General features: G+C 46.8%; 1 protein-coding gene across 1 annotated transcript; it reads left to right on the top strand.

Moving 5' to 3' along the window:
- Nucleotides 1–495: 495 nt before the first annotated feature.
- On the top strand, nt 496–4,073 carry OLFML3 (olfactomedin like 3). The gene is made up of 3 exons (XM_004420643.3): nt 496–1,457; nt 2,158–2,443; nt 2,771–4,073. The coding sequence occupies exons 1-3, from the start codon at nt 1,344–1,346 to the stop codon at nt 3,589–3,591; spliced, it is 1,221 nt and encodes a 406-aa protein (XP_004420700.1). The 5' UTR covers nt 496–1,343; the 3' UTR covers nt 3,592–4,073.
- Nucleotides 4,074–21,442: the final 17,369 nt, after the last annotated feature.

Raw genomic sequence — 21,442 nt, 5'->3', positions numbered from 1 at the left:
TCTGATCAGATTTCTCTTGATTCTAAAGTGAATGAAATTTCTCCTGCTAAAGAATTAGAGATTTCTCTAGATTAATCTCTGAATAAATTCGGTAATTGTTTGACTTCTTTTGACACGTGTTTCAGGCCAGAACTACCCTACATTGGCCGTTAATTCATTTTGGGCTCCTGCAGTCATAGTTGGGGTACAGAAATGAGAAATATTTAGAAACACCCTTTTGGACCATAACCAAGAGAAATGATCAGTAATTTGTTCTCTCCCATTAGTAGGGGAGTCAGAATACATTTATTGATTTAGACTGCAACATATATATTTTTTAGATTTTTTGCATAAACGAATGTAAAATTAGTGTGAACTTGGTGAACACACCCCAGTTTTTGGTAAGAGAGTATACCTAGAAGCTTTCAGACAGAGGGACGCCATATAGAAAGGCTCTGCTGTCAATCTCACTGCCAGGTAATCAAGAATTTACTAACTTCTCAATAACTTGTTTTTGTTTTTTTGTTTTTAATTGTTTTTATCTCAGTTATATTTTCTTCCTTAGGCTAAATCAGAGAGAAATTTGGATAGCCCCTTACGTAATTGGGTAGTCTATGGGGAAATCTGCATTCTAATGATGAAAACCCCTGAAAATTCAATCTGGCTTGCTTGGTGGAGAATTTTCCACATGAGGTGAATAAAGTCCAAGCCTTGGTTTCCCTATTAATCCTAAAGTGACACCAGGTGCTTAGCACAAGATGGCGCTAATGAGCTATAGAAGAAAGGCGTACAGACATGGCCACTGTCGCCTTTTTTTCCCACCTCTTCCCCTCAAACCTCATCTCCACCGCTTCTAGCTTCCACTGAACAAGGCAAAAACAAACAAACAAACAAACATGCTATTATTGCTGGAAAGGCGAAGGATTAATGAAGGATATTTGCTAAGAAGTCAGCACTGGAAGCATTCTAACACATGGGAATACAGTTTGCTGAGTTTTCTCTGGGGCCTCTGCCTCCTGCTGCTAGCTCGTTTTCCTGGGTGACTGCCCAGAAGGCCTCTGTCCTAGGGTTTCCATCTCCTTCCCTCTCCTGGGGAGGCTACAGCCTAGGCAGGAGGTGGTTAAGGCTTCTGGCTGCTCTGCAATAGGGCCATCTGTGTTTGATCAATCCAGGCGGAAAGGAGGGGGTGGGGGCTGTAAAGTGACTGAAAGCATTCCAGAGTAGTGAGAGAGACCCAGAGATCCAGAAAGAGAGGAGGCACCGCCCCCACCCCGCCTCCAAAGCTAACTCACGGGCTTGAGTGGAAGAGGCCGACTGCACACTACTGCACACTCGTTCTCCTCTGGCCCCACTCTCCCGCTGCCATGGGGCCCTGCACTCCTCTTCTCATCTTGTTCCTTTTGTCGTGGTCGGGACCCCTTCAAGGACAGCAGCACCACCTTGTGGAATACATGGAACGCCGACTAGCTGCCTTAGAGGTGAGCGACTCCTTTCTCTTCTAGCCCAGGCTGGAAGGATTCCACATGTGGATTCACCCAGTTTGTCGGGGATCTAGGGATGACGAGATAGAGCTATGTAAGAACCTACAGAAAACTCCATCTTGAATAAGAGGATCCTTAAAGTTGCAAGCCCTCCTCTTTCCCCACATACATAGAGCAATTCTAAAGCGAATAGACCTTGTGCTTTACCCCTGGGAGTAGATGGGAAAAGGGGACAGCGTGGAGATGAGAGCTAGGATTGTGGGGATGTAGCTCAGGACAAGATGATAATTCTGTTAAAGTTGGAAGTTCCCAGGGAATCTGCGACTTTCTGCCTTTTTAACGGTTTGAAGTCTGTAGCATCTTAATTCCCAAGAGGGGAATTGTATAATGGAGCACAGACCCTTTCCCTCTCTCATGGACTTAGACTGCCCTAGAGCTCAGATGACCAGTGGCACTGCTCACAGAGAACACAGGCTGGAGGACAGGAAGTCGGGGTAGGGACTTAGGTGAATCTGAGCTGGGCTCCTTGCACACTTAGCATCTCTGACCATCTGGTTTCCTTTCTGTGGGGGTTGAAGGGGATGTTGATGCCTGGCTGAGTTTGTGCTTTTTCCCATTCCTGACTCCCTGGTTGGGCCTCTCCCTGCCTGGGAGTTGTAACCCAGCAGCCCTCCCTCCCACTCCCCCATCCCTTCAGGAAAGGCTGGCCCAGTGCCAGGACCAGAGCAGTCGGCACGCTGCTGAGCTCCGGGACTTCAAGAACAAGATGCTGCCGCTGCTGGAGGTGGCTGAGAAGGAGCGGGAGGCACTCAGAACTGAGGCTGACACCATCTCGGGGAGAGTGGACCGTCTGGAGCGGGAGGTGGACTATCTGGAGACCCAGAACCCAGCTCTACCCTGTGTAGAGGTTGAGGAGAAGGTGAGCGGAGGCCCTGGGACCAAAGGCAAGGGCAGAAGAAATGAGAAGTATGATATGGTGACAGGTAAGCAGTCTGAGAGCAGACCCCTAACACTCTCAGAACTTGTAGTCTTCCTCAGTTTGTTCCGTTTTTCTCCTTGTCCCAGTCCACCTTGGTTCTATCTTCTGGAATCTATTTTAGGGGAATCTCTGTCAAGACAGTTCCATTAAGGAAAGATTCTGGGGACCCAGGCCTCTGTGGTACCCTTTCTCCCAATCCTTCATTAAGAGTGGAAGCATCCACTGGGCAAATGCCCACTATTCTCCAAATGGCCCACCCGGGAGGGTCCTGAGATGGGCTCTAACTCTTGCCTGTATTTCTTTGTCCTGTGCTTTTCTCCTTCCCCACCAGACTGTGGCTACACAATCTCTCAGGTGAGATCAATGAAGATCCTGAAGCGGTTTGGTGGCCCAGCTGGTCTATGGACCAAGGATCCAATGGGGCCAACAGAGAAGATCTACGTGTTAGATGGGACACAGAATGACACAGCCTTTGTCTTCCCAAGGCTGCGTGACTTCACCCTTGCCATGGCTGCCCGGAAAGCTTCCCGAGTCCGGGTGCCTTTCCCCTGGGTGGGCACGGGGCAGCTGGTATATGGTGGCTTTCTTTATTATGCCCGGAGGCCTCCTGGAGGACCTGGAGGGGGTAGTGAGTTGGAGAACACCTTGCAGCTCATCAAATTCCACCTGGCAAACCGAACGGTGGTGGACAGTTCAGTATTCCCAGCAGAGGGTTTGATCCCCCCGTACGGGCTGACAGCAGACACGTACATTGACCTGGCAGCTGATGAGGAGGGCCTTTGGGCTGTCTATGCCACCCGGGAGGATGACAGGCACTTGTGTCTGGCCAAGTTAGACCCTCAGACACTGGACACAGAGCAACAGTGGGACACACCATGTCCCAGAGAGAATGCTGAGGCTGCCTTTGTCATCTGTGGGACCCTATACGTTGTCTATAACACCCGCCCTGCCAGTCGGGCCCGCATCCAGTGCTCCTTTGATGCCAGTGGCACCCTGACCCCTGAAAAGGCAGCACTCCCTTATTTCCCCCGCCGATATGGTGCCCATGCCAGCCTCCGCTATAACCCCCGAGAGCGCCAGCTCTATGCCTGGGATGATGGCTACCAGATTGTCTATAAGCTGGACATGAGGAAGAAAGAGGAAGAAGTTTAAGGAGCTAGCCTTGGTTTTTGTATCTCTTCCACCTCCATACATTTATATGCTCACTAAATTTCCTGTTCCTCATCCAAATGTGAGCAAGTAGTGGTTCAAATCCTGTCTTTTTAGCCAGTGGAAGCCAAATTCTCATAACCCCTTCATTTCATATGGGACTCCAGATCTTGAGTAATCCTTTTCCAGCTAAAAGAAAGAAAACCCTGACTGTTCACTCCCTCTCTCCCGCCCCACGTCAACAAATTTCAGGCCAGTCAAAGAGGACCCAGACCCAGAGCTCTGACCCTCCTATGGGGGCAACCCCAGTGAACAGGCAACAGAATATTTCTTGCCTCAGTGTGAGTTGGAGAGAGAGAGGACTAGGAGAAAGAGACTTTCAACTCTGCCTCTCTCCCTTCTCCCTTCAGCGCCCTAAAGAATGGGACTTTCTCCACATCATTTTGTATTGCAACATTTTGCATTAAAAGGAAAATCCACTGCTCCTCGCCTGTGTTTGTTTGGAGTAGCCCTCAGATCAAATTTCTCCCCATGACCCTCCATTTTCTTCCTCTACCCCATCTCCACTCCTTAGGTCACATTAAGGGACTTGGATGGGCTCTCTTTGCTGAGGGAGAGGGGACTTCTTTAGTTACCGATTTTACTGTGAGGCGCCTGCTGAGGCGCCTGGTGAGGCGGCAGAATCCCGACACTTTAGGAGGCTGGGCGAAAGGCCTCCCTCCACACCCACCGTCATCTGCAGCAGCCCTCCCAGAACCACCAATGGCACTGTGCCTCTGGCTGCGAGACTGGGGCCCAGGGGCAGAGCTTCCAATTCCAATTCTCAGAGGTTTTGAACCAGAAAATGGATTTTAGTCGCATTGAAGTCTAGTGTGGAAACCAGAGCCCTGAAGACATGTGTTTTTAGTAAGAACTTTAAGTCTCACCTCTGAAGTGGACTCTGCCCCCAATCCCGAACCCCACTCTCATCTCCAGCATCGGATTGGCCCCCAAGGCCGGCTTGCACAATAGTGCTTGGTCTGAACCGCTTTGATTTTCCTGCTGCCACAGCGTCTGCGGTTTGGGTGAGGAGGAGGGGCAAAGACCATGTCCCAGATGTTAGTCTTACCAGTTTCCCAAGACATCCCTCTCTCCACCCTCCTCACCCCAGCCTACCCACCCAGTCCTGGAACCTGGCAGAAGTCTGTCCAATAGTCCTGGAAACTTAACCCTTTCCTGCCCAGTACTCTGGCCTCTGGTTTGGAATTACAGAAAGCAGTCTGGGGAAGGGAGAAGGGACAGGAAGACGAAAACCTGGGTTTTGGACTTCAGCCTCTAGGAATCTATGAGCTCTGTACCAGGCCCCACCCCAGCCTCATCTCCATGCTCAGCACTCCCAAACAGGGCTGTCTGATGGACTAGATCCACGGCTTTTATAGGGAAGTTGACCACAGGCAGCTCTGGAAGTCCTTCTGGTTATTTGCCCCAGTGGGGGACAGGAAAGGAACATGGTCTTCTCCCCAGAATACACCCCTCCTCCCCTCCCCAGGATAGGGTGGATCAGTCAGGGCCCTGTGATCCTCCTTTTGTCTTCTTTTCTTCTCTCCTCAGGCAGAGCGGCTCCTGACGTAGGTTGGTGAGGAAGGGGAAAAGAAAGGCAGTGAGGCACCTCACAAAGGCGCTATTGTAGGGAGCCTGAGGCGGGTGGGGGCTCTCTCCCATTCAATTCTCTGCTAATGTGGGGCTGGCAACAGTAATCACTGCCTGTCAGCCCACAGCAGGGTCTGCCCACGGAACATCTGGCTCCAGCGCACGGTGCACACGGAGGGGTGTGGAGGGGGGAGGGAGCTCTCAGTGGAGGCCTGGAGAGAGGGGTCCAGGCCACGAGGGGCAGCAGTGCAGCCTTGTGTGTGCCTGCGAGCACATGGGGGACGCTTATCTCCTTCCTAGTGTGATGCTGTCAGTGTCTGACCAAAAGCTACTAGAGGGTGGGCTCTGTCTACAGAGTTATCTTGATACAGCACCAGACATCAGGAATGGCTTTTTGACGATCCTGAGGAGAATAGCTCTGAGACTGTGTTGTGTAAATGACATCAGTGCCAAGAGCAGAGTATAAGAACCGGCTCCTTCTGCCTCACGCGTGTGTGCCTATCTCTGTAGCATCTTTCTTTGACTGATTCCTTAATGAGAAAGGGAAAAGCAGCCTTGTTTTGCTGGGCTTAAAATTTCTTTGGAAAAGTTCACTCAGACTTTTCTGAAAGGGAAGAAATCTCTGGGGCCTTGTCATTTATTACTTTTTGCTTTTTTCCTTTTTGGCTCCTGTACAATAGCTAGTGCTATTTTGGAACCGTTTTGAAAGGTGAGTGGAACTGTGTGGGCAGATCCAGTGAACTGTCCAAATTCATTAAACTAAGTTATCTGCTGCTCAAGGAGAGAGCCTCGGTAGCTGAATCCTACCATCCAAACCACGCCTCCCCACTCCTTCGCATACCCTCCACAACCCATCACTTGGCAGAAACAGGTAGGACCTCTGGTTTGCGTTGAACAAAAGACAGTGGAAAGCAGAGGCCCTAATGGGAAAGAGAGCTAAAAGCCCAGAAAGAAGTTCCACATCTGCCCCAACTCCTGGCCCTAAGACAGTAAACAGCTGGGATGGAGATGCAGAATAGCATCAAGAAGCGGGAGGGGTTCACCCAGACTCCGGTCCCCGGAGTTTGGTGCTCTACCTTCCAACCTTTCCTCTTTGTTCTCAATATCCTCTCCTCCCTGGAGCTGGTCTTTGTGTCTGCCCGCCAGAGAAACCAAAGCGCTCATCTTGTCATTTTCATCAAGAAACCCAGCCAATGTTGTCCGAGCCCTGGATGGTGGAGAGGGAGAGGGCAGAGTTGTAAGGAATGAAGTTGTTGATTCAGCTGTCATTGCTTCCTCTGGGACAGGGCTCTGAGCTAAAAAGAACCAGAGCCCTTACCCTTTTCTTCCTCTTCCAGTCTCAGATTTTCTGGATCCCTTCTCAATCCCTCTCCTTGTATAGGCGCCCCTTCCACTGCTTCCCATTTCTTTACCTGGTTTAAGTCAAAACATGCTCATTTGGAGAGCTGTTGAGACCGTCTTGGTATTTCTTCCAGCCTTCAGGATAGGTCTCTTTAGGACCTGCTATCCGGCCTCTCTGTAGCTGCCTTGGCAGAGTGGTCTCTGGTCCAGGAGGGCTTTTCTGTTCCGCCAGAGGGCAGGGGCTGCCCCTCTGCCCTTAGCCCTTGTCAGCAGCTGCAGCCTCTCCTGGTCCCTCTGCCCCAGCAGGCTGGAAGCTTCCTCCTTTACTACCCCAGCCACCAAGGCTGATAAGCTCTCCTCTGCCTGCTCTTTAACTTCTGCTCTCACAATGCAGAGCTTAAAAGATTAAATCTTTATTTATGGATTTAATAACTCCATAGAAGAATGATAAATGTGGAAGCCAATGTATTAAAGGGCAGAGTGAGAAAGTAGGAAAAAGACCTGTCAGCCCCCTCTCTCCAGAACATGGGTTCTGACAATATCTAGAGTTGTACACCTCTCCAGAATACTCTGGCGTGACCTCTGGGGGTCTGCCCAGCCCAAACTCCACCTTCTCTGAGAATGGACACCCTTACTCCCTGGCCATAGCTGTTTGGCCCAAGGGGAACAAATCAGATTCTCTCTCGTGGGGATTTAGAATTGCAGATCAAAGATGTCATATCTGAGAAAGTCTTTGGAAGCATCTTGTGCCCTAGTATTGGGAGGCAGCGAAAGCCAGACTTGCAGAGGGAAAGGGACGAGGCAGACACCAGACAGAAGCAGAGGCAGGAGTGAGAGGGCAGCTGATCCTGGCCAGTGTGCATGTCCTTTCTCTGACCATCCCTTCTGTGGTCACAATACATTTCTAGTTCTTGAGTTCTACAAAATACCTGAATCCTTAAAATAAATACTCCCTTTTCTTGTTTGTTTGCTTTTCTTTCTTTTTCTTTTTGCTCAAGTTAGTATGAGTGGATTTCTGTTTCCTACAACTCAAAGATGACGATTCATCTTCACCTTACCTCCCCACCAAAAAAATCACCCCATCCCCTGGACTGCTGGGCAGATAGCCTTGACCCTTTAGAATGTTCCTCCCTGCACATGACCCCAAGGACTCACTAGAATAATGAAAGAACCTGTGCAGGCCTGTCTTGAATCATTCTACCGTGGCTCACTCAAATCACACCTCCTCCATGACACCTTCTAGATGGCCTGGTCAGTTACCCTTTCCTGGTCTGTTCATTCATGGTGTGTTGTTTCTTTCTCCATCATAGCTTGTAGCACAGTGTTCTCTGAGGCAACCTGACATATTAGAAAGAGCACCAACTTTAGACTCTGGCAAGCTTCGAGTTAGAGCTTCTGGGATTGGAGTCTGGCTCTGCCACTTACTGCTATGATACCTTGAGCAAGTTACCTTGTCTGTAAAATAATAATAATATTTGCCCAATAGTATTGTTGCTGTGAGAATTAGAAACAATATATGCAAACTCTTGAGCGGTGCAGACAATAAGTATGTAGCTCTGAAACCCCACTTCCTTTGGGAGGCTTTTCTGACCATTTCCACTCCCACCCTACAGGATCAGGCGCCTTTCCCTCGGGCTCCAATTTACCCTGTGCACATCCCAGTTGGAGCCTGTATCACAGTGTGTTGTGTCTTGCTCATCTTTGTGCCCCAGGGCCTAACACAGAGCCTGGCTCATAGATGGGGCTTAGTAAGTACTTGTATTTGTGTTCCCCCATTAGACTGTGAACCTTGGAACTCTGGGCATATGTGTCTTCTAACTCAGCTCCTAACTCAGGAGTGGCATGTTGCCAGCAAGCAGTAAATGTTCTTGGTGTCATTTTTCAATTCAATTAGACAAAGACAAGCTACAGGTAAAAACTGAAAGCATTCTCCTTTCAACTGCAGAACGTGCTGGCCTTCCCACAGTGACGATTTCTAACTCCAGCATCTAAGGGGAAAGTCTCAAACTAGGCCAGCACATCTAAGCCCTGTGGCCACAGGGGAAGAAGGCAATAAAACCACAGGAGAGGTAGTGGGAAGACCTTTGTTGTTCAGCAGCTGGCTCACAGCATGTGTTCTGGAGTAGTTACACCTGCTCCCACCCCAGCCCTGCCACTTGCTAGCAAGTAACTTCACCCCTGTGAGCCTCAGTTTCTTCATCTATACAATGTGGGTGATAGTACCGATTTCACAGATTGTTGTGAGAATTAAATGAATAATCCCTGTAAAGCAGTAAGCCCAGGACCTGGCACACAGTAGATGCTTAATAAATATTATTATTGTTATTGTTATTAATACTACCATGATTGCAGAAGTCTTTTCAGGTAGCAAAATGCTCATGCATTTTATCTCCTTTGCTCTTTACAACAATTCCATGAGATAGACAAGTCTCAGGAACCTAAGGATTATAGAGATTAAAATGATTTGTCTAAAGCCACACAGCTAATGTTTCGGAGCCTTGTCTATGTCTTGGAGGCTGTGTGGAGGAGTGGAGAGAGCTGGAGCTCTGAACTCAGGCTGAGTTCAAATCTTTGCTCTGCCACTCTCTAGCCATGTAAACCTGGGCAAATCAGTTCTCTGAGATTCACTGAATATCACCTACCCTAGAGACTTGTTGTGAGGAATAGGTGAGCTAGTGTTTATAAAATATCTATCAGAGCATCCAGAACAATAACAGTTCTCAATCAGTGCTCATTCCCAGGGCTATGACTCATGCTGTCTTATATTGGACAGTATGCTAGTGGCCATCTCTGTTTGGTGTTATAAACCATCTGTCTTGATCCAGTGGCTCTTCAGCTGCCTTGCCTCTCCATTTGTACATTGTCTGTAGGAAGACATGGCACATTTCCCACCATAGATCTCTACATTGTCAGTAACAATGGGGTTGACAGGCATCCTGCGCCAGCCATCAGGGAAGAAAGCAGAGTGTGTGGTAGCATCCACCCTTTCTCTGTGCCTGAACCAACTCTACCAGCAGTGATGTGTGTGTTTGGTTTTCCGTTTGGGAGTTTGTCTCTTTCTTTTTTTTTTTTTTTTTTAAACGTAGTGGTCCCAAGCTGCCTTTTTCCTTCTACCGCATTTTCTCTCAAACATATTTTAGTTGTTCAGCATATGTCCCTAGTAGCCATCACTATTGACTTTTTAAATTGATCTTGCAACATGTTCATTTTGACAGATCCTTCAATGCCGTTTTGGTTGCACTTGTTCTCACAGATGTTTGTTACTGTCGAATTGCACGTGATTTTTGTTTTGTAGCTGCTGAATATTGTATTCCAGACCTGTACATCCATGCAGTTGTCAAATGCACGAGTTGTTCTCCATCTATTCTGATTGCCCTTTCCGAGGAAGGAAGATAGTGTGGGAAGAGCACAGGAGTGGGAGTAAGAAGACATTTCTATTTCATTGTGATTGGTCTGTGTGGCTGAGTGTCCTGGCTCTGCTCCTCATTAAGTCTGTGACCTTGAGCCAGATGCTAACCCTTCTGAGCCTCAGTTTGCTCATTTGCAAAACAGGGTTATGTTACCTGGATTACCATCTCATAGGATTGTCGAGAGTCAAGCTTTTAGCATCTCCAGGAAGGAGTCTTAGGAATCATTGAGTTTGGCTCCCTCGTTTTACAATTGAAGAGACTGAAGTGCAGAGAGCTGTTTGAGGGCAGGGACCATGTCTTATCCATCTTTCTATCCTTGGGATCCAGAGTTAGGAGCATACTGCACGTCCAACAAATATTTTGTAAATCAGTTGAGTGACCGGCTCACAGTGACATATCTATGATTTAACCTCTCTTGATGACTCAGTTATTATCAACATCAATTACTATACTGTGCTGCTATGCCATGATGCCTTCAGAACCAATTATGCTGTGTAGAATGTGGCTATTATGCCTTTCTGCTTAGTGTTTCTTCTCTCCCCTCTCTCACTGTCACCTGTCAATTCTCCCTGTAGCCATTGGGTCCACTCTGAGAACTCTCTGTCGCTCTTTTTTTTTTTTTTTTAAAGATTTTATTTATTTATTTTTTCCCCCCAAAGCCCCAGTAGACAGCTCTATGTCACAGCTGCACATCCTTCTAGTTGCTGTATGTGGGACGCGGCTTCAGCATGGCTGGAGAAGCTGTGCATCGGTGCGCGCCCAGGATCCGAACCCGGGCCGCCAGCAACGGAGCGCACGCACTTAACCGCTAAGCCACGGGGCTGGCCCTCTGTCGCTGTTTCTAATTGGCTGTCCACTCTAGGCTAGAACAGTACAAGAGTGAAAGGGCTTTGAAAGATTTAAAGTTAGCATACATGCCAGCTACATTTATTGGAGTCATAAAGAGCATGGCAGAGTATTCTACAGACCAGAAGCATAGCCTATTTTAAGATGGAAGAGGGCTTAAAATTGTCTGGTCTAGTCCCTCAAGTCATACAAGTATTTTCTAACTCACTGGACCCGTGTCTAGGGCCTTCTGCACGTGGTGTGATCAGTGTGCTCAGTGGCTTGTGAAGCAGGTGCATGTCTTATGTTGGCAGTGGCTGAAGATGCAGTAGGTTCTACCCTCTGGAATCTCTACCCAGTGACCTGGATTCTCAAGCATTTTTCCCTGCTGGCACAGGGGAAGTAAACACATATAGATGTGGATTTCTCTGATTCCAGATTATGACCTAGCAAATTCCCTTCTTGTCATCTCTCTGTCCTTCCCAGCCCTCATTAGTCCTGATTGAGGTGAGATATTTTTTACTGTTGGATGTTGCTTAGATATCTAGAGGAAGCTTTAAAGATGTAAACTAGAAACACTAGTTTAATAATTGAGTAGGTAAGGGGAGACATAGAAGAAATGTTAGTTGTATCTCTGGATTTTAAATTGAGGTGGGAGTAATCTCATGTAAACCTAACTTCAGTATTCATTTGAAAGCCTGTGAATTGCAGACAAATTATCAGCCATAAATTGGGATATATGTTCTGTGGGTTTTTAATGAGGGCAAGTGAGGCAGCTCAACACTCTTATTGATTCATGGTCTGGAATGTATCAGCCTGGCTCACCCTCTTGCTGAAGGCAGTGCAGTGGAAGGGCTCGGAGCAGACATCCAAGGTTCAAGTTGTACTTCAGCTCCTTTCTGCCTATGTGATCTCAGTTTCCTCATCTGTAAGATAGGAACAATAGTAATATCTCCCTCACAGGTGTGGTGTGATGACTAAATGAGATAATGTATGTGAAGATAATGTATGTAATGTATAAATCATAAAGCTACACAAATGCCAGCTGCTCGCATTTCTCATCTAATACTTAGCATAGACCGTCTCGTGTCCGTGCTGGGTTTCCAGCAGCTAACGAATGGGACAGGCTGAGGAGCCGGCCTGGCAAGAAGGAGCAAAGGGATGTTGTCCAAATGAAAAGACATAATTAGAGGAGTTGATTATTACAAACAAAAGGAAACTGTAGATATCTCAGACTCAAATAGGGGATATGAAGTCTGTCTTACCTGTCCCCCATTGTGGGATTAAACCTCTGTGACTGGTCATCAGCAGGCAGAAAATACAAAGCCAAAAATGGTGTTCAGACTGCAAAGTGAGAACGCATGACAGTGTAGAGAGCCTGATGCCTAGTTCATGGAGCAGGAAGAAAATCAGGGGTGAGACACAGGTCCGAATCAGGGAAGGCCACCGAGAGACACTGAAGTCTGAATGGAGCCCATGAGAGAGGCAGAATCTGTGGGAACACTTCAATGTCAAAGCCAACTGGGACAGACAATTGATTAATTAAAAATTTAATGAATATTGATGAAGTATTTACTATGTGCTTATTCACAACAGTGAATAAGACAGACATTGACTTGTCTTCACAGCTTGTGGACTGGTGGGATAAAGAAATGAATAAATAGGCAATTACATTACAATGTGGTAGAGGTTATGTGACAGGAGGCCCTTCTACCCCAGCCTTGCCCTGGGTGGGGGATAGAGCAACTTCGGGAGGCTCCTCAGCCTGAGGTGGAGGGACGCCCGTGAGGGCTCCTCTCCACATCACTGCCACCGTTGTCATGACCTCTATGACCTCTCAACTGGACCATTGCAGGAGAATCCCAATTGACCTCCTTGTCCAAGAGTCTATCCCAGCTCCAGCACTGTGTCATTTGTCTCACTGTCTGTCATCACTTGTTAATGGACCCATCTCCCCAGACTAGACTGTGAAGGGACAGTAACTTCCTCTTTACGGCTTCAGTGCTCTGGCTCAATGCATGTTTGAAGAAAATAGGGAGATGAAAAGGCAGGAAGGCACAAAGGGAAAAAGGAGGATGTTGACTGTCCAGGGGTTGTCCTCTCCTTCCAAGCATCTTCTCCATGAGCTTGATAGGCGAGTGCCCCAGACACTAGGTTTTTCACCTAGTAAGCTCTCCCCGAAGCAGCTGCTCCTTTCCTGAGTGTAGAAATACATCTGAAGGTCAGAAGCCAGAGAGCCAGAACCCAGGCAAGGTTTTTTTCTTTTGCACACAGTTTTCTTTGCAAGTCTCCTGGGAACAGGACCTTGTTGCCAGCCTTGCATCACCTGGGGCCTAGACTCACTAGATTCACCATGAATTCACCTTTGCCTTGGGCTGCAGCTTCTGCAGGGCACTCACCTCTGGGCCCTGCCACTGCACAGAAATAATAAACAGCAGCACTGTTTACTGAGCCCTTTGCACCCACTGGACCCAGTACTTACCCCTCGGAACAACTGGTCCCACTAACAAATATTTAATGAGAGCCAGGCTTTGCGCTGGGGGTTGAGTAGGACACAGTGATGACTCCTGTGCCTCAGGGGCTGACAACTCAATTGGGCTAGGGGAAAGAGGAGGTGGTTAAGGATGGGATGATAAAGCAGGCATGCATTTCCCTCTACTGCCTAAGACTACCTGAGTAGTTTAAGGTAAGTTCCTTAAGAGAAGGGCACTTCCTGAGAATTTCAAGGAGGAAGCGGTCATACTCCAATGAGAGATTTGAAGAGGCTCCATAAAGTGGTAGTATTTGAGGTGGGCCTTAGAGGAAGGACTGGACTGAAAGGGTGTTCCAGGAGGAAGGACTAGCACAAGCAAAGCTGTGGAAGTGGTTAGGCACATGCATAGCCAGGAAATAGCTACTAGGTTAGTTTTGTGAGAATATAAATTGCCTCTAAGGGTGTATAGGGAAATAACAGCCAAGTAAACCCAATCAGGGCCATATTGCTGAGGGAGATCTTTGGAGTAAAGGTAAATATGTGGAAGCTGTGTGAACAATCACATTTATTGAGTTAACAGTAAATGCACTGTCTCATTTAATCCTTACAACAACCCTACAGATTAGGACTGTTATCTCCATTTTACAGATGAGAAAACTGAGGTTTAAATACATAATTTGTCCAATGTTACATACCTAGTGATAGGGTTCAGGGCAGGCCACCCCAAGATGTGCCACTTTGGCATGTGTAGTATTTTGAGCTAAAAGCAATTGAGACCCTGTGGGCTCAAGAGAAACTTTTACCTCTCCCTTAGGGAATTTAAATTGAGGGGCTTGGCTATAATGAGACTTATTACCAGAAATAACTTTATGACCTATCTGTATGATAGGGCAAACGTCTAATTACTGAATATCTGCTCTTCTTATCTTCCTGTGAATTACCCTCCTCCCCTCTGAAGCCCCAGCCCCTGTCCCATTCCTTGGCTCAAGATGGCATAAATACCTCATTTTGCCTTTCTGTCTCTGAACCTCTCATGTATGTGGGGTCTCTGACTCTCTCATGTATGTGGGGTTCCTGTATGTATGAAATTAAATTTGATTTTCTCCTGTTAATCTGTCTTATGTCAATGGGTAGAGGAAGGGTAGAGGAAAATTTCTTCTTTCCCCATACCTAGAAAGTAGCAGAGCCAGAAATTATACCGAAGTCTGTCTGGCTCTTGTACCAAAGGTCAGGCTCTTGACCCCTTCACTGTAGTAACTGCATGGAAGTGGGTGAGCTTGTGGAAGGAGAAAGCATAAATGTAAAAAGAGGTTTGAGGTTCAAGGAAGCATGGATGTATATTCAGGGGCTGGGGGAATGATGAGGAGCCAGTGAAGGAGAGAGACTGAGGAGAACTAGGAAGAGTTCTCATCTCTAAATCCGAGAGAGGAGAGAAGTCCAAGAAGGAGGAGGCAGCCAGGAGTCTCAAACATGCAGAGAGGTCAGGAAGATGAGGGAAAGAGCTTTAGATGTCTGGAGGGCATCTGCAGTGGAGCACACAAGTCAGTGAGGGGAGGGGAGGCAGTGCAACAACAGCTACTCCACAGGAGAAACTTGATAAACAACAGGCAGATGGGGAGGGCAGGAGTCAGGGGAGAAAGAGAATCAGAGTTGGAAGATGATTTTTTTTAATGTATTGTTAATTATGAAATATTTTGAATGTACAGAAAAAATATAATTGGCAACCATGAATCACCACTCAGACTTAAAATGTTAATATTTATGATGCTTGCTATAGATCTTTCTCTCTTTCTTTTAAAAAAAGACATCTAAGCTTACAGATACAGCTAACCCCCTCCCCACTTTAACCTCTCCTCTCTCCCCCACCACGAGTAATCACCATGTTTAAGTTAGTATTCCCACGCGTTTAAAAAATATGTTTATTGAATATATCTGTACCAATGTGGTTTGTAGAATTATTTTGTATGTTTTTAAATTCCCATAAAAGTATCTTCTATAAATACATTTATGCAATTTTTAAAAATCTCAGCATTATTTTCGAGACTGCCCATGATGATAATAGAGCTCTGGTTCATTGTTTTTTACTACCATTGTACTAAGAAGCCAAATCCTTTCCCCCACTGCTGGTTGCTTCCATTCTCGCTGTTAGAAACAGTGCTGCAGGGACACCCTTGCTCATGTCTCTTGTGCCCATGTGGGACAGTCACTGGACAGACCCCTAGAAGTGGAAGAACTGGTGCATCATGAGTGTATACAGCCTCAGTTTTATTAGGCACGGCCACAAGACTTCCCAAAGTGAGTGCCTACTCTATTCCTCAGTCTCCTCAGTGTTATCACACGCAGTGATTGTTGCCAGCTTGATGGGTGTGAAGTGGTATCTCGTTATTATGTTAATTAGCCGATGAGAGAAGGAATTTTTAGGGCAAGGGAAACATTTTTTTTTTTCCCCAGAGGGTAATAGGTATAAGCCCGGGCAGAGGTTGAAGGTGTAACTGAGAAAGAGAACAGCGAGGGGATGAGCCCGCTTAGGATGAGGACAGAAGTGGAAGGAGGAGAAGGGACAAGGCTTCTCAGAGCTTGGAGCGAGGGGACGAAGACACGGAGTGAAAATGGATAGAGTTGTCATTAAAAAGTATCCCAGTCTTGGGGCCTGCCTGGTGGCGTAGTGGTTAAGTTCGCGCGGTCTGCTTTGGCAGCCCGGGGTCCGCAGGTTCGGATCCCGGGCACAGAACTACGCACCGCTTGTCAAGCCATGCTGTGGTGGCGTCCCATATAAAGCAGAGGAAGATGGGCACAGATGTTAGCCAAGGGCCAATCTTCCTCAGCAAAAAGAGGAGGATTGGCAACAGATGTTAGCTCAGGGCTAATCTTCCTCGCACACACAAAAAAGAATCCCAGTCTTGTTGGGAAAGTAATAGGCAAGTGGCCTGTTGAGGGTGAGGGGCTGGGAAGCAGTTCAGAGCCTGGGGAGAAAGAAGAGTGGAACAGCTGCAGGAAGGACTTTGGTATGAAGCCAGCAAGAGATGATGGAGAGATGGCTGAGAGGAAGAAAGGGTCAACGGAATCTGCAGGCGATCCACAGCAAGTCTCCTCACTTCCGGCATCGCCTCCTCCTCCTGGACAATATTTGTCAACTGGTAACAGCTCACAGCTGCTTACTTTTTTTGATCTCTTACTGTGTGTACTTGACAGGCATCTTCCCATTTCACAACCACCTCTAGTTGCACGATAGGTTTAAAGCAAAAAGACCTAAGAGTTTGGTTGATGTAAGGTTTATGTAAGTAAGCAACCTGTGGTCTGGCTGCCCCAAAAGATGATACTCCTTAGGCCAAATGAGTAGAAGCATACATAGCATTAGCATGAAGGGGGGGAAACAGTCCTGTGTTTCTCTGCTGTGGTCAGGCCAGAGAAGCAATGTTCTTTCTGTCCTAGGTGAAGAGGATAATTAGAACCACTACTATTTATTAGGCTCCTACTATGTGCTAGGCTCCTGTGAGACACTTTGCACTCATTCTTTTTTTTTTTTTTTTTTTTGTGAGATCAGCCCTGTGCTAACATCTGCCAATCCTCTTCTTTTTTTGCTGAGGAAGACTGGCCCTGGGCTCACATCCGTGCCCGTCTTCCTCCACTTTATATGGGACGCCGCCACAGCATGGCTTGCCAAGCAGTGCGTCGGTGCGTGCCCGGAATCTGAACCAGTGAACCCCGGGCCGCCACAGGGGAGCGTGCGCACTTAACCGCTTGCGCCCCCGGGCCGGCCCTTGCACTCATTCTTTTTAATCCCAACGACAATCCTGAAAAGTAGATGTTATAATCCCCACTTTATAAGCAATAAAATGGAGCCTCTAAGAGTCTGTCACAGGCCAAGGTCACTGGGAAATGGAGTAGATAACACCCAAAGAGGAGAAGAGCTATTGGAAATAACAGCACCATCTTCAATTATCAGGAAGGTCATCATGAGGAAAAGGGACAATACTTGTTTTATCTGTCCCCAAAGTGTAGAATGAGGCTCTCAATAGAGATAAGTTACCCAAAGAGAGGGAGTTCCACTCAACAGAACAGTCAGCCCTGCGCCAGAATGTTTTGCATTACCTTTGGTGATAGTGAGCTCCCTGTTCCTGGAGGTGTTCAAGCAAAGGCTGGATGAATGCTGAGTGTGGATTTACAAAGGATGCAAGAGTTAGAGGAGTGCAACTAGATGCCCCTCACAATATTTTCCAACATTCAAACTTTGTTCCAGGTTTCAGCAAGATAAAAAAGAGGAAATGTCAAGAGAGAAGTTCAAAGGCCTTGGAATGCCTGGCCAAGGGCCAAAGCTCCCCATGCTGCATTTTAGGAAATGAAAGGAGTTCTTCTGGCTGTTGGGGTGAGGAGTAGAACTGGGGCCCTGCCCCATCCCTCCCCTGACCTGGTCTCAGGTGAATTCTCCTGGAGAAGTTAGAGAAGAAGTTTAGTGTGTACCTTTCTGCCTAAGCAACTCTGCATCCATTTTTCACAAGCTCTGGCTCAGGCAGCTGTCTGGCTGTGGTTTGAATCTGATTTGTTTGCATTTCTGCAGTAGGCAGCCACTGTGACTGGTTGCAAAAGGAGAGATTTGCTTTGCACATAATTTAATCCACGGGTTAGTTAATGAGTTTGCTCCCCCCGCAAACAAGGGGAATCAACACGCATCCTCCAACTTTGCCTTCACTGGGTCATCAGCAGGGATGCTGCTCTGTGCACCTTGTTAGATTCATGTGATCACAACTCAGGGGTGATTTAATGTAACTCCTGATATTAAAAACCTCTGAGTGAGACAGGTGGAATGAATAATGCTCTGGAGTGAATTTGTTAATGAATTTCCTCTCCGCTCCCAAAAAGAAGAGACTGGGGGAAAAAAAGGGTCTTGGGCCATGAAAAGACCATGGTACTGTGCAAATCAGGGTTCTTAATGATTCTGGAGAGAAAATAATCAGAAATCGATTTTTTAAAAAAATCCCACATTCTGTTCTCAGTAGGGACTGTCATTAATTTCAGGGTAAAAGATGGCTTGGCCTCTTTCTGGTATCCTTAAAATAGAATAAATAAGCAATCACCTTAAAAAAAAAAAAAAGAGAGGTTATGATCCAGGGTTTGAGCAATCTTGGCTGGCTTCTGATTTGCATATATATGATAAAGTATGCCACTGTTCCAGAGGTTGATTGCTGGGAAGCTAGACTCATGAAGAATGAAAATCTGTTCAGCAACAGGTGAGGAAGCATAGGGACCTCCTGTCAACTCCTCTGGGCGTCATGCCCGTCTGCAAACCCTCACCTGCTGGGCCAGAGTGTGCTGCTCCAGGCCAATGACCAGGGCTGGCTTTCTGGGCATGTGGCCTGTGCAGTCCCTCAGGGCCCCACACTTAGAAGGACGCCCTACTTGGTTTAACGTTCTGCTGTTGCTGTCTTAAAATTCTTAATTTTTGACAAAGGGGCCCCCATTTTTGTTTTGCACTGGACCCTGCAAATGATGTAGCCAGCCCTGCCAAGGCATCTTTCATTGGTCAACGACCTGCCATGTGTTCATCTGCCCTTTCCAACTCTGCCTTTTCTCAGGGGGCAAAGTGATAAGAAGTTTACTCTACAAGTGTGTGTAATGGGTAAAAGTATGTGTCTGTCTTTTACAGAGAGAGACAATTTATTGCTTTTTATACCCTGATTAAAGAATAATACATGTTAATTGTGGAAAAATTGAAAAATACAAAGAAGAAAAAATCATGCATACACCTACCACACAACAATGTATCTTTCCAGTCCTTTTTTTGTACATATTTTTGTTTTCCTCTGTCTTTATATCATTGGAAATATGCTGAAATAATGTTTTGGAAAATGCTTTTAAAAAATTCCCAATATAGCATGAGCTTTTCCCCGTATTTATTTTTCAAGACTATGGTATTCTACTGTACAAAGATACCATCATTTACTCTTAATGTTGGGTCATTTATGTGTATTATAAATAACACTCCAAAGAGAACACTTATAATTTAAAACAAAACAGATTATTTTCTTGGGATAGATTCCTAGAAGTCAGGCTTAGTAAGACCGTTGGCACACATCACCAAATTGCCCTCTGGAAAACTGTTCCAATTTACAGTGGGGAAGGGAGGAAGGAGGTGGGCGGAAGGAGAGGCAAAAGAAAATGACAGAAGAAAAGGGAGTTATTCTGGGGTCCTTGGGCTCTGTGGGTCAACAGTCGGGTTTCTCTTTCTTTTAAGTTCTGATCGTGGTGCACTACACTGATTTAGAACAGAGCTCGTTTTTCCACTACTTCAAAACTCTCCTGGAGGTAGCTCATGCAGCCTTTTCTGCCTCCACCATCACAGGTGATCAGACAGCTGTGGGGAAGGGGAGCCCCGAGGAGCTGTTTCACATTCGGCTGCTGTGGGACAAGGGTACTGTAGGCCCCTGGGAAGTTGCCGCTGGGAACATTTTAGGTGCTAGGCTTGGCTTAATGTCTGTACTCTTTCCACAATCTCCTGTGGGGAGGAAAATAACATTCCAAGCTTCCAATGAGAAAAAGAGAGCTTCTGAGAGGCCGCTGCCCTCTGCTGATTCATTCCGAATGTAAACGATGTCTGTTTGCATTTGCAGAATGAGTCTGCCAGTTGCTGTCATGATCATTTAGACTTTTATTTAGGTTTTTGGGAGAGGGAAATGGTGAGTGGTTGGTCTGTTTACTACGGAGGGCTCGGCCTGTCTGACTATGTGGGAGAAGCTGCCATATGCTGTTGGTGGGGAGGGAGCTCTCAAGATCTCTTTGAAACGCAAGTTGGAAAATCTCTAGATGTTTCTACTCTGGGTCTGTGGCCAGGGTGACTCCCAGAAACTGGATTCTGCCAGGAGAGAGGAGAGGTGAGGAGTGTGTTCTGGGCTGCGTGGGGTTGAGAAGTGGCATCTAGAGGCCAGCTGTGCAGCAGACCTCAAAGGATCCTCAGCCCTGAATGATCTGGGGCAGGGAAGGAGGGAGGACAAGGGTCCATCTTTGTATTTATTTGCTATAGTTCTTTTCTGCTTGGATGACCCTCTCTTGCCTTGGTGATTTTCTCATCTGCTGGAGATATAAAATTTCTCAGTTACATCGTTTTCCCTGAATATTCTGCCTCTGCCCACAGTCCAACTCCCCTTGGTCTTATGCAAGGCGCTGCTGGCTCCAGGGCTCTGGGGGGAGGTTGCTCACACCCACAGGCTGGACCCACACTAGAGCAGAGTCGCCAGGGACAAACCACTGGCCGTTTGGCTCCTCCTCCCTGGTCCCACCCCCTGGGAAGAACAAAAGGCTTCCATCTCTGCTGAACACCACGAAGAATGCCCTCTGGAGGGAAACCGTACTGCCGGCCATGGAAGTGGCCACCCGCCTCCCCCTTTTTTGGTTCTGCTCCAAGTCAACTTAGTAAACAAAGGCTCCTTAGACCGGGGTCTGTAGACACAGTCTTGGCTTCTGCAAGTTCTCCAAGAATTGCTTGAATTTTTATTTCAATTTTATGATAAGCTTTACAAAAGTTTTTACACCATTTACAGAGAAAAAACTTACTTTAGGTCAGCGTTTTTGCATGTGTGTTCTCAGGGATCTTATGAAACTTTTTCTCCTTTAAAAGAGACTGAACTTTACACAAGTTCGAGAAATACTATACAGCACCTCTAATGATCACAGCCGCCTGGGTTGAGCCCTCAATCAGTGCAAACCCTGCGCAGTTGCTCATTTAACTCCTTCAATAGTGCTCTGAAGTAGGCATCAACCATCCCAATCCCCACTCTCCAAAAAGGGAGAAAAAAGCTTAGAGGTAAAATGCCTGGACAAGGCCACACAGGCCAGGAAGCCAAGATGCAAAAGCCAGTCTGATCCCAAAGCCCATACTCTTAATTTTATAAGAATCTTCCTGTGACAGGCATCATTCTAGGGGATGTGGGGATGAGGTGGAATGTGGTTACAAAAATTAACTCCAGTGCTACTGGTCGGTTAGTTTATAACCCAGGAGGGGCTATAACACATGTGCACACAGAACTAATGAAGGTTGGACTGTGATAACTGCTAAAAATAAAACACAAGGAAGTGCTAAGGAGCAGAGGCAAGATTAATTCTAGCTTAATGGGTTGGGTTTGAAGAGGGCAGGAAAGAGATTATTCATTTTTAAACTAAAATTTAATGGAGCTACTACTAC

Source organism: Ceratotherium simum, chromosome 2 (genome assembly GCF_057802395.1).
Source record: "Ceratotherium simum simum isolate JZ-2026a chromosome 2, ASM5780239v1, whole genome shotgun sequence".
Taxonomy (NCBI): domain Eukaryota; kingdom Metazoa; phylum Chordata; class Mammalia; order Perissodactyla; family Rhinocerotidae; genus Ceratotherium; species Ceratotherium simum.
Note: the sequence above shows the minus strand (reverse complement) of the source record. Positions and strands in the feature narration are given on the sequence as shown.

Bases quoted from the DNA above. Each gene is read 5' to 3' on its own strand.
- OLFML3 (XM_004420643.3), top strand. From the start codon at position 1,344: ATGGGGCCCTGCACTCCTCTTCTCATCTTGTTCCTTTTGTCGTGGTCG. The intron at 1,458-2,157 runs GTGAGCGACTCC...CCATCCCTTCAG, and splicing joins GCCGACTAGCTGCCTTAGAG to GAAAGGCTGGCCCAGTGCCA. The intron at 2,444-2,770 runs GTAAGCAGTCTG...CTTCCCCACCAG, and splicing joins GAAGTATGATATGGTGACAG to ACTGTGGCTACACAATCTCT.